The 18,063-nt window shown below is 35.5% G+C and overlaps 2 protein-coding genes across 3 annotated transcripts in view; one reads left to right on the forward strand and one right to left on the reverse strand.

Annotated features, from left to right (window-relative positions):
• The window catches only part of IQGAP2 (IQ motif containing GTPase activating protein 2), a 166,299-nt gene that overhangs the window by 110,113 nt on the left and 38,123 nt on the right, over positions 1–18,063 (forward strand). Inside the window, exons 9-18 of one of the 2 annotated variants that reach the window (XM_063295538.1) lie at positions 545–632; positions 1,122–1,285; positions 1,730–1,817; positions 3,141–3,304; positions 4,527–4,687; positions 4,914–5,038; positions 5,869–6,032; positions 12,249–12,339; positions 16,016–16,177; positions 17,241–17,383. In XM_063295538.1, the coding sequence (XP_063151608.1) occupies positions 545–632; positions 1,122–1,285; positions 1,730–1,817; positions 3,141–3,304; positions 4,527–4,687; positions 4,914–5,038; positions 5,869–6,032; positions 12,249–12,339; positions 16,016–16,177; positions 17,241–17,383 (1,350 nt within the window). The remainder of the gene's footprint in view (positions 1–544; positions 633–1,121; positions 1,286–1,729; positions 1,818–3,140; positions 3,305–4,526; positions 4,688–4,913; positions 5,039–5,868; positions 6,033–12,248; positions 12,340–16,015; positions 16,178–17,240; positions 17,384–18,063) is intronic. The other variant, XM_063295539.1, reaches the window with a different exon arrangement.
• F2RL2 (coagulation factor II thrombin receptor like 2) lies at positions 7,417–10,934 on the reverse strand. Its single transcript, XM_063295540.1, has 2 exons — positions 10,693–10,934; positions 7,417–8,910 (listed from the first exon to the last, which is right to left on the reverse strand). Exons 1-2 carry the CDS (start codon positions 10,754–10,756, stop codon positions 7,814–7,816), a joined length of 1,161 nt encoding a protein of 386 aa, XP_063151610.1. The 5' UTR covers positions 10,757–10,934; the 3' UTR covers positions 7,417–7,813.

Below are 18,063 nucleotides of genomic sequence, written 5' to 3' on the forward strand. Positions count from 1 at the left end.
TGTAATGTGGGTTAGGAAACTCCCATACAAGATATAGGATCTTCAGTTTATATTCCAATTTGGTTCATGTGGTTTTCATATGGAAAATTTAAAATATTAGAATGGTATTACAAAGATAATAATTAGTTTAAAGACCTGAATATGTCTTTAAATTATATAATTGATTTTTGGAATTTATCACTAATCACAATATAAAGAATTATGGATTTAGTCTACATGGGGAGGGGATAGCAAAAAAAATAATTATTCGCTGTAGGAAAGATAGTTACCCCAGATTTATCTTTTTGAATTATAGATACAAGTTCACTTTCCATTTATAAACTGGCACTCCATCAATGTAATGGAAGACTGAGGAATATTATGAGTTGTGGTTGAGATTCAGCTATTTCTTTCAAAATTCAGTGGAATGGTATCTTTTGTGTGTAACATGCTTTTGTATGTGGGTTTTTTCCCTCATATGTGTGCATTTATGCAAACACCACCTCCATTTTGAAGTCAGGAATAGCACTGCCATTTTTTCTATAATGGTAATTGTTGCTTTTAGAGTGACTCAATTTTGGAAGAGGAAAGAGATGTATATGAAGAATTGCTGACACAAGCTGAAATCCAGGGAAACATCAATAAGGTCAACAGTGAGTATTCTTCCTTCTTAGGAAAACAAGCATTCCTGAAACTGACATACCCACCCTTAATTTTACTGGGAAGTATGAGTATGTATTTCAGTTCACTGAAATTTAAAACTGGCGTAGGCTATTATTTCATCAGTAATGTGTAAATCCTTCAGAGATGTCTTGCTGTTATATTACTAATCCTGGACAAGCACATTCTTCTTTGCTCTTTTGCATTCTTGATAACAGTAGAAACATTATGATTCCAGTCTGCTTTACCTGTATTTCTCTCCTCTTCTGCTAGCTGCAAAGTTCTGTAAATTTTGACCCCTCTTACATGTTGCATTTTAGCTTCGGGTTTAAGAATTAAGTGTCTATTCTGAAGTGTCCTTGCATGCTTGTCCAGAAGGATTTGATGCAAGTTCTCTTAAACAACTACATTTATCAAAGGGCTAAAAGGAAAAAAAAACCCTTACAATATTTTGCTGTCTGTAAGTATTGTTTTCCTTTCAGTTCACATAGCTTTAGCCCAAGTGAATGAGGCTATTGACATGCAAGATGAAGTGGCACTAATGGCAGGCTTGAACAACCCTGCTCTGAGCCTGCTTGAAGTTCTGCTGCAAAATTCCTCGTGGTACCTAGCACGGTTATTTGATTCTAAAGAGCAGAGGAAACAGGTAACTGATTATAACGTGCTAGAGTGACACCTAAATCTCTTAACTTTAAAGTGTGATTTCAGCCTTGAACAGTAGAGAGAGGCTTTCAAAATACTTTATAACTATAACTATAGCCTATAGTATCACACAATTTAAATTTCTTAATTTAATTTGGAAACGTGTAATACATTCTAAGATTGGATATAAACAGAAAAAATATATTTAACCCTAATTTGAAAAATGTTCAAATTGTCTGTTCAAAGAAATATTTCTGATCATTTGCTTTATGAAAGCAGACATGTTAGTTAAAAGTAGAGCACCTGTTTTTTATAAAAACAGCCTACTATTGATGTCCCTAAAGCTGGTATCCACCCAGTTGATCTGATATTATGGTATTGATTACTTATTTGCCTTTTACTTAAAAATACAATAAGAAATGTTTCCCCCTAATCTGTTATCTGTTAGATAGCAGGGGTTCCAATTATCCTCGACAAAAGTGAGATACAGAATGAAGTTAGTGTTGCCAATGAGGAATCAGACTCTCACAAATTTAGTGAGTAAATTGTTAATTTTCACTTACAACTTCACCACATTTTTAATGTTTAAGGTTAAGCAGTTATAATGATAAAACATGAGTCTAGTTATATTTTATCTAAGATAGTTCCATGGTGCTTTTTGTCATCTTTACTTTGGTGTCACATTGGGGTCATTATTTGGTTCAGTAGTTTCCCCTCCCCCAATATTGTGTTCTTACTCCAGTTCAATTACTGGGTTAAGTACACTTGCAGTGTTCCAGATGGAATTTACTTACACCTATCTCACTTACTTTGTATGTATCAAGTTAGTGTTGCAACAAATAGAATTTTGAAAGTATGACATGCTTCTATAATATATTACCTAAAAGCGAAATTGCATAATTTATTGTTGAAGTTCTTTTTCTTTGAACACTATGTTTAAGAGGGTTCTAAATTTGCAGTTGCCTTTCTGTCAGTTGCTCTTCTTTGCTTCTTGAGATATTAGAGCTTGTCTTCTGAGATCTTGATGAGCTCACTTTTCATTTCATGCTCTCTTTGGTTAACTTAATAGCAATTTATTCTCCATAACATTTGACTTGAATTCATGAATATAATAATTTTTGCTTGTTATATATGCATCAGTTGACTTACCAATCAGAATTTCTTTATATGTAGACAGTTTTTATAAGTGTATCTATATTGTTCCATTATTAAAAACGCTTAATGAAAACATTAGTTATATAAAGGAAGCCATTTAGTTAGTTTTATTAAGTGTTGTTCTTCAGTCTAAACGTGTAATTATTTTACATGTAGTGGTTTATCCAGTAGGTCCTTATATATTTGGAATAGTCAAAGCCCATGTCCAGGGGCTTCTGCCTGATATGATTTCCCATTTATTTCAGCATCTATCCCAGGTCTGTGGATGTATCAGAAAATTAGTTGCAGTTGCTAATTTCTAATTTAATGTGTCAAGCACAGAGTTTTAAAGACTGCTTTTTCATTTGGAAAAGAGAAAGGAAATTTCTGTCCGTTATAAATGCAGCCCCAACATAGACATTAATGTTGGGTTGGGCACTGTGCCCCTTTTCATATTTCCTTGACTTTGGTTATCTTAAATTTAAAAAGAAGCATTAAATTATGCTTTATATTAAATTGTCAATTAAATATAAAATATAGGCTTGCATGGTTAAGACACCTTTCACTTGGAATATTTTAGATTTTTTCAACACTTTTCTGAGGCATAATTAGCTTCAAACAAGAGTCTTAACATTTTCTTCTATATAATTAGAAATATCAGATATACGATCTTACATGGAACAAGGTTAACTGGAATTTCTGATATTTCTGTTTTTTGACACTAGAACTTATTGCAGTTGACAATATTAACATTGCAATTCGTAACTGTGACTCAGACATGACAATTGCTGCTTTAATGAAACCTGAAGCCCAGTTGCCTGATGTTTACCCTTCTGCTGCCTCTGTCTATCAGACTGAACTCTTCAATCTTCAGCAACGGAATGCTACGGTAAGATGGAAGCCAGTTGAATCCAGGATGTCTCCAAAGCCAACTAATTAAACAATAGATATGCTAAATATCTGTAATTTCTTCTATGACTTCTAAACATGCACTTTCTGCAAAGACTTCTATGAATTCTTGGTTGCCAGTATTTTTACACAAATGTGTATTCAATGTTATGGAAGTAAGAGATAGATAAGAAAAAATACTAGACATTTTAAAAATGTGTAACAAAGCTACACAATGTAACAAAACACATTCTAAAATCATATGTAGCCTTAACGTAATAGTTCTGTTCCTGTAGCAGGCTTTACCTCACAAATCTTGGTCAAATTTCACATATGGTGAGCTGTTGGTTTTAATACAACAAAACTTCCTTCAGGTTAGGATTGTCTTAGCATCCCTAATAACTTCATTCCTGGTTATCCCAACCACCCACCCCAAGAAATCCTTTCTTTGCTATTAATAGTTTGTTGCCAATGTTTACAGCTAAAAAAGGTTTCTTGTTGCAGAGACTTTATCAGGTCACCTTCTCCTTCAGATTTTGCTCCTTGAGTTTAGCAGGTGCTCTATGTTTGAACAATTCAGCTGCTGTAGCTGGGAGGCAGTAGTGTGCTTTCAAAGTGGTTGTTCTTTCAACGGGACTGATCTCTAATTTTCTTAACAAAATTAGAGTTGAGGAGGAAGAAAGGAAGAAGGGTAAAGAAGAAAAGGTGATATGGAGGGTTGAAGAAAGGACAGTATGGAGAGAACCAGAGAAAGAATAATATGCCTTCAAAAGCATTTGATTAGTCATTACCTTATTGTTAATAAATTCAATAATAAAATCAAATAATAAAAAACAGAATAAATACCATGTAATCCAGGGAAATATGTAAGCTAATAATTATTTTGTCTTCAGCTACTTAAGGTTGGACCTTCCTCATTTTTTTAGGAATCCTAATTTTGAAAAAGCAAAACTAGTTATACACTGTACTGTGAGAAAAAATAATTCTCAAGTGGATGTTAAGACAATACTTTAGGCCATTTTAAAAGTTTGCAAAATGGTATGTAAGTTTTTACATTTCTAAGATGAAATTCGAAGGCTTACATGTTATTTTGTAAAAATGCAGTTAACTTAATAGATGTTTTATTTTAATATTTGTGTTGGCTTTTTCGGGGTTAAACCATAACCCCTTTTTTTACACATTGAAAGCTTTGTTTCCTTGCTGATCAGAATATATTTCTACAGAAATACTTAGCTCATGATGAACTGTCTATTGCTGTTGAAATGCTCTCAGCTGTGGTGCTGTTAAATCAGGCTTTGGAAAACAAGAACATAGAGGCAACAAAAACACACCTCAGCAACCCATCCATCGGCTTTAATAATTTGGAGGAAGAGAACTTGCAACGGTAAAAGCTTCCATTACAGATGCATTTCCGTGAGATAGGGAGGGCTACTAATATTTTAAAGAAAGTTTATTAGAGAATATACTGTAGATAATTATACAAATTCTCTTATTTCTATTTAATGGTGCTTTACTGTGTAGAACTGTTCATTAAACTATGGTAATCTTTTAGCTAATCTAATCCTGGGTTACAGTACAATGCAAATAAAATTTTAATTGTTTCCTCACAGTTATGCTGACACCCTGCTGTCTATTAAATTAGAAACTTTATCTCAAGGACAACAATATTTAAGCTGGAATGATATCCAGAATTATATTGACAAGGTTAATGCACAAATTCAAGAAGAAAATGATAGTAAGTATTCTGGTCCATTTAACTCTTGGTTTATACATTTCAACAATGAAATACTGATCAACATAAATATGTTAAATAGCATTAATTTATTTACAATACTCAATTCATTAAAAATCTAGGATTGTGAGATTGCAAACCGTAATGACAATTGTGCTCAACCAGGAACTACATGTTAAACATTTTATAGTGTGTTGGCTGGAAAAAAAAAAACCCTCTCTTTTATTTACTGAATATGGGGAAGACCATCTTCACCTCCACCACCAAACTCTGCTTAAAAAATAGTTTGGGAAGAGACAAGTTCAGTTATAGCAGTAGACTGTAGAATTAGTGGTAGATTTCCTACACTTTCAATAGATTTCAACAGATCTTTATGTATCTGTAACAACTAGTCTGTACAAAAAGCCATGAACATCTTTGTTCCAAAAACAGCATAAAGTAAGTATATTAGCAGTGAAGACAGACATGCAAGTGTTAATCGAGCTTTTATTGTTAGCGTCCAAGTAGATAATTTACAGGTGTTCTGCAGATATTTGGAGAATTAAGCCAAAAGAAAGGGGTTTCGAATTGCTCTCCCTCCAGTTATATTTCACTCATTTATGATCCCATATTGCTGTCCAACAAAATTGCTCAAGTAATTTCAATATTCATCTTTCAACCAGTCATTCTTAAATAAAAATATTTTTTCATGTATTTTAAAATGTAACGATTAAAAGCTGAATAATAAATTTGCAATTCTTAGTTTAAACCACTTGAATATTGATGTATGACCACAGTTATGTTTTCTTTAATCTTATACTATATTGACTATAAACTACTTCTGTTTTTTTTAGAAATTTTGGCAGTGGGTCATATTAATGAAGCTATTGATCGGGGAGATCCAATAAGAACAGTAGAAACACTGCTGTTTCCTACAGCAAAATTACAGGGTGTAAAAGAAGCAAATGCATGGCATTATCAAGCAGTTTTGAACAATGCAAAAACACTCAAATGTCAGGTAGACTATTTTCAGCACCTTTTTTCCTATTTTGTCAAAGTTATATATATAATTCCTATTATATATGCATTGCAGTTGTTTATTATACAATATGGATATGGCATCTCTGTAAGATGTAAATCTTCTACCCTAAAGCCCCTTTCCCTCAGAAAGTAGACTGAACATTTTGGCTCTGCATACGCTGAGGAGTTTTGTGGGTACTAGAGAGCTATGGATTGCCCTCAGCTTGACATCTTTAAATATCTAATTGTCTTCTCAGTAATGTATCTGAAGAGGCTATAAGGTCTGCAGTGTATTTCTTAAATAACATTTTACCAGTATGACTTAATTTTAACTAAATGCTCAGGATTGGCTTTTAGGTATTTGCAGTATGGATTTGGAGTTTGCTAATGATTTCCTTGCACCTTTGTGGATGTTTCATTCTGTAACAGATAAATGCTTAAAGTTGTGCTCTGAGAATGGGCAACAGCCTTACAGATGTTAGGTTTCCATCAGCCTTAGATACCATGATCACCAGTGATAGATGCTGGTAGTTGTTCTGCTACATCCAAAGGACTGCACATAGCTCAGTGCTGCTTTAGACCCATGCTTATCTACATGATGAGAAAATAATCAGAAAATATTGTGAAAGTGTGAGATCTGTTACACAATTATGAAGGGATGTAGCTGTCTTGTCCTGCAGTCCTATGATGCAAAAGTGGAATTACTCTCATTTTGTTATTTTCTTACTACAAGGGTGTGTTACTATAGTACTGGAACAAAAACTAAACTTTATTTCATTTATATTTAAATTTAACTAAAATATAGTTAATATGTCACACGTACAGTAGTTTTCTTCTCATGTCACCTTAAAATTACAATTTGGTGATACTTTCTGCTAATCTTTGGGGGCATATTCAAGACATTTGAAAGCCACATATGACCCTTGGGCCTTGGACTGCGCACATCTCTGATTTATTAAGTTTGCCATGTTGTCTAGCTGTTATTATTTCAAGCAGTATATACAGACTTCCAGTTTAGCAATGTGGGGTGGGAGATGCCCATAAGCCAGGAGCAACTAGGGCTGTACAAATCATTTGGAAGGATGATTTCCTTGTGGCTCCTCAAAGAGTTGTGGGAGCTACATCCTTCAAGTCTTGGTGCAGCTGCTTTGAAGGACTTCCAGAACCATCTGTATATGTCTGTAATACACAAAGGCCTTCCACTGGGACTCAGCGGAACTTGAAAGGCACTTGAAGCTATCACCTCCAAAACGCTTGTATAATCAGTAGCTTCAGTGCTTAAATGAACCGTATGTGTGTATTTTCATTGCCACCTTGTTGATTTTTTTAAAAAGGATTAAATGTTAAAATGGTCAACAGGTTGAAGTTTAGTTGATTGATCTGACAACAGCATTCAGATTTAGCCAAATAATCATTAAAACTAAACATTAAACCTTATGTAGTTACCTTTTTGAGATTTGTTAGAAATATAACACTGCTTAAATTTAAAGAATCACTGACTGCTACAGAGAAAGTCCAGGTTTATTTTTTGTTCTCAATTATGAGAACATTTATGAATTATTAGGAAGATGTGCTACAACCAAAACAGGAGCAAAACAAATAAAAAGTGTGTAACTTTTAACCCTGTTAAACATTTTCCTCAGCAGTATAATTACAAATAGCTTTAAGTATTTGCATATAATTTGACTTTTGACATTATAAAACTAGAAGTCTTAAATAGTTGATTTTGTCAAAAAGTTACGTATGTGCAACTTTTTCAAGTATCACAGTAGATGTTTGTCATGTTTGTTCTTCCTGAGCTATTTTAACCATGGTGAGATAAGTCTTGGTGTTGTCACTGATTTTGGACATCAGGAAATAGAGGAATGGATCGAGACAACTATTCAGGCTACTTAGACATAAAGCAATCAGATAAAAGAAATATAAATTATCTTTAGAACTATAATAATAATTCAGATGATGAGCAATCAGTATAACATTGCTGGGAGTATAACAAATAGCAAAAATGCTGAGGATAAGAAGAGTGACTTTGATGTACCAAAACCACTTTTGCTCATAAGCCTTGAGTGTTTGAATAATTGAAATGTAACAAAAAATAACAATGCAGAGGGGAATCATGAATCCAAATACCGCAAGAAAGATGAAGTAGTAGTGTTGGAAAGGGAGCATGGTTTCACAAACATTAAAAACATCATGGCAGGTAACGATGTTTAGCTGGTCCAGATGATAGCTTTGTTTCATTATTATCAGAGGCAACATGTATAAAAAAACAACTGTCCACACTATCCCACAAGTTAAAGTAGCTAAGAATTGCTTAGGCAGAGTCCTGAAGATAAATGGGTGAACAATGGCCATGTAACGGCTGATGCTGATACAAGTGAGAAGCAGGGTGGAGCAATACGTATTTCCATAGAAGACGGCAGTCATGATTCGACACATTGCTTCTCCAAATATCCAGTTATTGCCACTCAGGTGATATGTAATTTTGAATGGTAGCATTATACAGAAAAGGAAATCTGAAATAGCCAAATTTGTGTAGAATACAGCAGTACGGACAGATCTGATTCTGAAAAATAGCATCCACAGTATAACGGCATTGGCTGGTATTCCTATTAAGACAACAGCTATGTATATAGCTGGTAACATCTTCACACTCAATGCGCTAGTAAAGTATTCCATGGTGATATTATTTACTTTCAGTGATGAGACATTGGATTTCTCCATAGGACACTTTTCTTTTTTGTGATTGGAGTTTGTCAGCCCATCTATGACAGAAATAGGTATCGGCTCATACGTGTCTTGTGGAGTGCCATAGAAAGTCTTAATGGGGTGTGATTTATGTTGAAATTTCAAGCTGATGTTGCCACATCTGTTTTCTAAGAATTGAAAAAGAAACATGGAAATGTAGACTGTACACAGAAATGAGCAGTGATTTTCAAAAGATACTTTCCATACAAAGAAGATATATTCCACAAGTAGTAACAAGGGAGTGACATTTCTAAGTTAGTTGGTTTAAGAAAGAAAACCAAGAGTGGAAAAGTACCCTGTTTATCAAATAGTCTTTCGTTTGCTCTATGTGTTATGTTGCGGAATAAAAGTAGTTGTGTTTAGGATTACAACTTTAGACTATTCAAGTGATATTTAAGATGAAAGAAGGTTTTTCTCTTTCCTCCAGAACTTCACATCAGATCTTCCTTTATACTAGTTGAACTAGCTGTGATATGGCAAGTATGTAGTTCAGGAACACTTATGCCTTTTAATAAAATGTGTTAATTTGAAAAAGACAGGGAAAGGAGGAGGACAATGGGCTTCCCAATGTCCCTGCAGTTCCAAATGGATTATCCCAGAGGGAATTTAACCCTTCTGGTTTATGGCTACCCTGGAGTAATGCTGCTCTCCTCCTACAATAATTAGATAGCTTGGCAATTCCGATAAGCACTCAGAAGCAGTTACAAAGATCGGTTAATCAGTAATAGTATAGATTACTGTATTAGTACAAGTAATATTCCTCCTACTATTTGTTTATTTCATTTATATTCTATTTTCTAAGGAGCTCAAGAAAAGGAATATGCACCTTTCTCAGCTCAATCACTCTACAGGTAGTCCTCATTTAGTGACTGCCTCATTTAGTGACCATTTGCAGCAAAAAATGGTGATGAAAAAGTAACATTGCGACCAATCCTCGCATTTACAACTTTGAAATAAGATCATAAGCACAGCCACGGTTTCACTTAGCAACTGCTTCACTTAACAACCAAGTTGCTGGCCCCAATTGTGGTTGCTAAACAAGGACTACCTGTACAGTAATTACCATGAAAACTGCATATGACGGCAGTCATGCGTAACTTCTTAATTCCATCAGCAGAAAAAGTCACCAGTTTCGTCCATATTAAATAGAGTAGTAATGAAGTACTTTGTTGTCATCTATACTTTGTATTAATTTTACAGTGTATGTGGAGTTTCCTGTTTGACTTATATTAACGCCCACAGATTGGTCAGTCGGTCTGTCTGCCTACCTGCCTATCTATCGTGTATAGCAAGCAAGAACAATCTACAGCTCTCAGCCTGGTTTCAAAAGTTCTTGGCAAGAGATTTCAGACCTCTGTTAAGAGTTACTTGCCCCTTCTCTCAGTCTGCTACTCTGGAGTGAGAGAAGAGGGGCTAAAGAAAGATAATGAAAGACAGGGGAAAAGGATGAGAAGGGGCTTCCCAATGTCCATGCAATTCCCAATGGATTATCCCAGAGGGAATGCAGCCTTTATAAGAAAAAAGGGGTACCCACCCCTGTGTGATAGCAGTGCTACTCAAATGGAGGTAAACATTAAAAAAAAATTACTCAAAACCACACTTACCTAATAAATAACTGAAGCACTTAAGAACAAAAGGTATGTTTTTTTCTTCTTTCTGAGAGTATTTACTTTTAAGTGATTCATTGCTAATCCAAGTGTAATAGGACATATCACTAAATGGTAATGCAACAATGCTTTCCATCGAAGTGTTCTGAATGAAAAAGCATTAATTTGAAAAGGAAATCCATCTGATTTGTGATCTTGTTTAACAACCTATTTGCGCTTGCATGTTTGTTCTTGATAGATGACCTAATTGCTAACAAAATAAAAGCAGCCAAGTACTGAGACACAACAACACAGATATCCTACCTTTCCGGCACAAACAGGAGGACAGATGGAACAGTCCGGTTGTCAATAGGAGCCAAGTTTTCATTCTAGCAATGATCAAATCTTAATTTTCTAGAACAGGCATTTTTAACTTGAATAGTCTTGCTTAATCCCCATTTTAGTGAAAAATGCTCAAAGCTTTAGGTCTGTTTACTGGACTCATCCTGTATGTAGTAATCTTGCAGAAAACAGCCAATTCGTGTTTTTTCTTGTAGTGAGAAGGGTGTGATGCATCAGAATGCGGAAGTGAGCGTGACTGCTTAAACTTCCAGTTAACACAGACAAGAATTAATTCTTGAACTACTGTTAGTAGAGAGAGGAATACTTATTTTGTACGAATTATGACTGAATTTACAAACATTTGTTTACATTTTACAGGGTCTCCCTAAATGTAGGCTTTGTATTGGAACATAGAGTAGAGCTACCAGATCTGAAGGGCAAAAACATACAAAAACCTTGCTGTCCTCTAGTGGTTGACTGGATTTTTACAGCCCAGATTTGGGAACCCTAAGTGGAAAGGGAAGTCATAGCTAGAGTCACATAACATTATCTAGCAAGCAAACATTACATTTTAACAAAATTGTATAAGTCTGGGAGAATGAACTACATAGTCATCTGAAAAGTAAAAATAACATTATAGCATTTTTAATAAGGAATTTGTTCTTGGTACAAAGCAGAAATAGACTATTAAAAGAGGATGCCTGCTTCTGTGGACAGTGGGTGGCATCCATTGGTGATACATCCTTGGCAGTGGAGCTGTATGCCAGTCCAGGAGCTGGTGTATATAAATTATCCTCTGATAACAAGGAAACTAAAATATGAAAATAAACTGCAAAGGAAGAGAAAGACAGAACTACTCTTCCCTTTGGGGGACTATTGTCTTGGTACCAAAATTGCCTTAATTTTGAAGTCTTGTTACCCCAACTTTCTGTAGGATAGTTCTGTCTTTCTTTTCCATACTCCTTGCTTTACTCCTTATGCTGCTTTTTGTCAGGGCTGATTGTGGCTAACTACTTTACTTAACTGCTTCCTTTCAGTTGCAAAAATCTTGAAGGTACAAGCTAACTTTTCACATAGTATTTGATTCAGCTTCATGTATATATCATTCTGATGTTTTTCACTGGGAATACATTTTAAATCCACATGCTTGCTGTTTAGAATGATAAAAACTGAATATAAGTTGCAATTATGGTTTTAAAAGCAAAGTATTAACACATTATATTCATACTTCTCACCTGATACTGCAATGATTAGTGTGCCTCCCATGAACTGAAAGCATAGACATTGTATTACACATTCTGTACAACAGAGATAATTCAAGGTAAGTTGTGTTGAGAATTAATAGGTATCCTGGGAAGGGAGGGGAGAGGAGAATGCCTAAAATTTAGTAATATTTGCCTTGGTCCTATAATTTTCATAAGACAAATTCATACATAGTAATCCCTTTTTAGAATAGTTTAATGATCTTGGGATATTTTGGTTGACCAAGTTAAGTTTTCAGAAATTTTAATTTTTAGTTCTATCTTTGTTTTAATCAGGAATCTCATGATGATTCATCATTGCTTTGGCTAGATGAGATACAGAAAGGAATTGATGACGCTAACAGAAACTTGGAAGAGGCATCAAAATGTAAGAACTCATTTGAATCCTTCCATTAAGCCCTGCATCTTTTGCAGTCACTACTAGATTCATTGACTTCAATATGCAATCTCAGATTATTCCGTCTTGGTAATATATTATTGGTAACTTGATTGTATGAAAGGGTAGAACTTAATATGCAATATCTTGCAACAGACGTGAGCTTCTAAAATGGTTTCACAATTTCACCTCAGTGATCTTTTGAATTTGAGGATTAGGCAATCAAGGTCTATTAGTCATTATGACTACATACATCCTACAAGCAATGTGTGCTTCTCATCAGCAATTGCTACAGAATGTGTGTGGAAAGATAATTTTGCATTTAAATTTTAAGGGCTTCCCATAGACATCTACTTGGCCACCTTAAGAACAGGAAGCTGGATCAAATGTATGGTTATCATATCTAGGCTGCTAAAATCTGGATGAATGCTGGGTGGCAGCAAAAAGATAACAGAAAACAATTTTTTGATGCCGTCTAATTAGTCTTCAGGATTTTGGAGCCCAGATTTGATAGCCTTAATCAAATGGGTCTTTGGGAAACTATTAAGTAGGTTAAAAGGAACTAAAAAAAATGGGTCTTTAGGGTCCCAAGTATATTACTAATCAATTGGATAGGGAGGGTAACAGCTCCACCTGGGGGTGGTTAGTGCCATAGCACCCCCTATTAATTGCTATTCCATCTCCTCTTGGATTTTATATTTATTATCTTATTTATGTTTTTAGATTGTGATTGAGGTTTAGATGTTTTTATTATTGCTTTTATTGTAAACCGCCCAGAGTCCCCCATTGGGGAAGATGGGCAGTGATATAAATTTAACTAACTAACGAACAAACAAACAAATAATGTTTTGTTGGTGGATTCCAGCAGCAAACTGAGAACCACTAGATTATCCACTGAATATGTAGAAGTATGTCACACTTCCCTATTAAACAGGCAAATGCTTGTTATGCATCTTGTTCAGCATTAATTAAAATGTTTATTGCACTTGGCATTGATGTCATTGACTTCATTATAATATTCTTGCATAAATTGTAGGAGTCTACTTTTTATTTGTAAGTGGACTGATTGCCTGAAATCATACAGATAATAAATATTTGCTGTGATAGTTCAAAGAAGCTTCACAAAATGGTTTTAAATCATGTCACAATATGAAAATTGCAAACTGTTATTAAGTGGACTGTATCTGGGCTGCAAAAAATCCAAATGTTGACTTGATGTACCAAGAGGTACTATTCTCTATTTGTTTGCTGTTTTCTAGTGCTTGTCTGGATTTTTGCAACCTACAGTAGATATAGGAGGCCTGGTATTATGTTTATTAAGCATAGTTGAAAAAGAAAAGACTTTAAGCAATTTTGTATTTTTAAAATACACCACTTTAAACATGATGGTGGCAGATCTCTGTTCTTTGTGTAAAAAGGTGAAAGGGTGCATTATAATGAGCAATAGAGATACAAATCCAGTACTTAATACCTGAAGACAGCAACTCATCCTGCTGATCTTTGCTGGAAAATGGAAGCATGGACTTTGAAACTAAATATTTATATTCTTTGGGAGTTTTGTTCCCTATGTTCCAAGCCAAATATACTCTAAAGGTGTTGCATTCTGGAATGTAAACAACCTCTAATTACTTCGTCTCTCAACCTTTTTCTATGCAATCTTATAAAATGGTCCTCAGAAATTAAGAGGACTTCTGGAGAGGAAGAAGAGCAAATATCAAATCCAACATTAAAGATGAAAAATAAGAAGTTGCCAAAATTTGAGTCTCTTTGTCTCAATAGCTTATACTACTATAGAGTGGAAGCATGAGGGATTTCAGGGTTGCAACTGCCCCCCTTCCCCCTCCCACTTAGACAAGTATTGCATCACCTAGAAAACCAGCACATCTGGGAGGAATCTGAATGCCCTATCTTGACTTACTTTCTTTTCAGTGTTCGAAGGAGTAATTAGTACTGCTTGTTACCTACATTCTGGTAGAGTTCAAGAGAGGCTGTGTATCAAATGGTGCTTCTAAATACGTAGATCAGATGTGCCAAACTTAAGGGACTAGGACTGCATGTGGTCACTTGAAAATCTTAGATGTATTCCCCAGAACCCCTCCAATAGTTACCCTGAATTTAATGTGACAGAAGGGCAAAATGATTAAATACCTGGAAAGTTACTGCATTAACTATATTTAATTATAATGAATATTAAAAGAAATGAAATACAGCTTTTGTCACAGCCCATTTCTTTGTCTTCAGAAAAAAGTTGCATATCCCTAATTTATACCGTAAATGTGGCCAAACAAGATCTTTATTCAAGGGTCATTTCATTATTATATGCAATTTCTTATACGCAGTTTCTTCTGTGGGAATTTATATCCCATATTTTTGGTGATCTTTAATACACTCATACACATTCATACACATAATGTGTTCCCATTTAATTTTATATGTGCAAATTAGATTTGTAATAAAATCAAATTAGTCTTGGAAACTAATGTGCAAATTTAAACCTTCTCATTGGCTGACATTAATTGGAATAGAAGGTCATTTCTTCAACTGTACCACCAGCTTACATGAAGCTATAATTTTTGTTTTGTGTGGAAGTTAGATTTACCAGGTAAAATCAGAATTTGTATAGATACTATGACAAGAATTTTATTTTTACTTGGATTGCAAGATGAAAAAAAAAACAGAAAACTAGTACTTGTGTCAAATTTGAGATAGGTTGCTTTGCTTCCCACCAACATGATAAGGCCTTTTAAAGAAAAAGATTATGAACAGTGTGATTTGGGGCAAGAAGGGGATAAGAAAGGAATGACTGTCAACAATATTATGGTATTTGTACATTGCTTATTCTTAAAACATTACTTGCTTTGCTATAGGTCACCTCTACTTCACTGTACAGGTAGTCCTCGACCTATGACCATTCATTCAGCGAATGGTGAATGGTGCTGAATGAATGGTCGCTACAACTGGTCCTTGGAGTTCTGGATGTTAGAGCACCCCCACCGTCACATGATTGCGATCTGGGTGCTTGGAAAGCTGTTCGCACTTATGACTGGTTGCCAAGTGCCCCGCAATCGCGTGATCGCCATTTATAACCTTCCTTGCTGGCTTTCCCAGAAAGTTAATGGGGAACCCAGCAGGGAAAGTAGCAAGTCACTGGGGTAAGTCTCCCCCACCTGTGCATCCTCCCCCAGCCCCTCTGCACTTGCACTGTGATAGCCACTCATGCACCCTCCCCGACCTGCACTGCACCCCTGTGCATCTGACCCGATCCACATGGCGCATCTCGCGCACCCTCCCCAACCCACAAGGCGCCTCTTACACACTCTCCCTGGCCCACATGGCACCTCTCACGCATCCCTTGCACTCTTGCACACCCTCCTTGACCCGCATGGCACCTCTTGCACACCCCCATGCACCCTCGCCAATTCTCCTGCGCAGCACCTCTCGCTGGGTAGATTAATACTCCTATTTTTGGCCTTACATTACAGTTGTCATTTATTTTCCACTGTAACATATTGAAAAACTGTCCTGACTTCTCAACTGTCCTGATTAGAGGGGCCACTGAAAAGGTTTGAGATCCATGGGTGACCTTGGGATTGCAGATTGCCCATTCTTTCTATAAGATATTGTGGGAAATGTATGATACTAATACTTCTTTGATTCTACTCTTTAGTGGCTATTGGGATATGTATGATAAACCAGTGTTTAGAAAAAGGTGACTCTGCGCCGATCATCGCAATTTTACAGCCGCCTAATTTCATTCTGAGAGCTGTTCCAGAGTGTGCTGAAATCTACTATGAAAGTTTACAGGAAACTAAGGGTTTAAAAACCAAAGGTATTGTTGTCCGTGCCATTTTATACAACACAAGAAATATATAAAGCTCCTGAGGCACTCCAGCATTCTACTTCTTAAAATATTTCATTAAACATTTATTAAAGATAGATCATGTAGTTATTAGCCCTTGAAACAATTAAGTTGAGTCCAGGAGTACAACTCAAAATATTTCTTGAAGTTGTTCTGGATGTTTTGATTTAGTGAGTATCAAATGGTAATTAGGCAGAGTTTGTTCCTTTGAAGTCCTGATCTTAGCTGAAAATTAAAGTGATCTTCCAAGTGTCTCAGGAGCTATTCCCATTTGAACTGTCTTTCAGAAAGGCTGCCTCTGGCTTGGTATTCCTGGTATTCTACAATCCCATTCATTTTTTCCCATTCATTTTCACTTCTGCATTATTGCCCACAAATGACATATGATGTGCTTTCCGTATGAAAGGTATTAGAATTATGATCCCATGGTGGAGGAACTGTGCTGTTTAAACAGGAACTGCATTATTGGATCAAATCAGTGAGTCACCAAGCCCAACATCCTGTTTCTTTCTGTAACTGGTTTGCTTCCTATGAAGCATCTGGGGCAAGTAGTAGAAAGCAATAATGCAAACCAGCTCTGAACTTTCAAGTCATCTCAACTCTCAAAGTATGCACGGGATGTGAGCCCATATGAAATGCATTTAGCAACTTTGAGGTAAATTCTTTTGCACTTATTTTCTTCAGGAAGAATGCACATGTCTGTGCAGATACACACCCAGAGATGCCTTATTATTTTTCATGCTGGATGGTAATAATAAGGCCCCTATCTATGTGTTGTACATTTATCTCTTCCCTCAAAAGGCCCTTTTTGTGGAAGCTTTGTAACATACCATTGGTCAACATGGACCCTACTCCCATTTTTTGTAATCAGAGATCCCATTCTTTGTAGAGTGGATCCAGTTTTTGTGCCAAGAAAAAATATTTCATACATTGTGTACTTTTCTTGTTTAAGGGGTATAAGGTAGAGACTTAAAATACATTTGTGTTTCAGCAATATGTAATCAATTAAAAATATTGCTTTTAACATGTTTAGATCCTGATGAAGGCCCATGGATTAAATTTTTAATTCAGGGTAGTTATGATTATTATTTCAATGAAGAAAGTGGAGAGGGTACATGTGTTCCTCCTGAAGGAATTATCCCCAAAACATCCTGGCTCACTGGGGAAGAGATTCAGGTAAGATGTTGTAGAAACAGTAGTTGTTGTTATTATAAGGGTTAAGGGGTGGAGGGGATGTTGGCAAATACCAGAGTGATCAAAGGATAAAATACAGCACAAATAGAATTACATATCAGTACATAGGGTTGGGTTTTTTTTGCAGTTTCCATAGGATTTGAAATAAGATTTCTATTTATATTTCAGATTAGTTTATTTAATCTTAATGGCACATGTTATATTTTGTGAATAATTATCAACTAAAGAGAAATTGCCTTGTTACTGCCATAGGCTTCCACAAGAAATAAGGGAGTCAGTGTGGTGGAGTGGTTGTTGGTCTAGCAGTGGGGAGACTCAAGTTCTAATCCATCCTCAGCCTCAGAAACTCATTTGATTACTTTGGGCTCGTGATTCAATGTCAGGCCCCCCTACCACAGGATTGTGGGTTTGGGGGAAAAGAGGAGGAGGGAGTGCTACATATATCACCTTGAGCTTCTGAATGAAAAGCAGAATATAAATCTAAGCACTCAGTCAAAACAGTTACTGTAGATTACAAAGATGAAAATGAAAATAATTATAATGACCTCTACATATTTAAGTTCCTATTTAATATTCACAAATGCTTATTTTGAAAATTATTCCAAAGGAGAAACTCAAAAATAGACTACAAATATTGCCATGGTTCAAATCACAAATTTGTA

The sequence above is a fragment of the Candoia aspera genome, chromosome 2 (assembly GCF_035149785.1).
Source record: "Candoia aspera isolate rCanAsp1 chromosome 2, rCanAsp1.hap2, whole genome shotgun sequence".
Classification (NCBI taxonomy): domain Eukaryota; kingdom Metazoa; phylum Chordata; class Lepidosauria; order Squamata; family Boidae; genus Candoia; species Candoia aspera.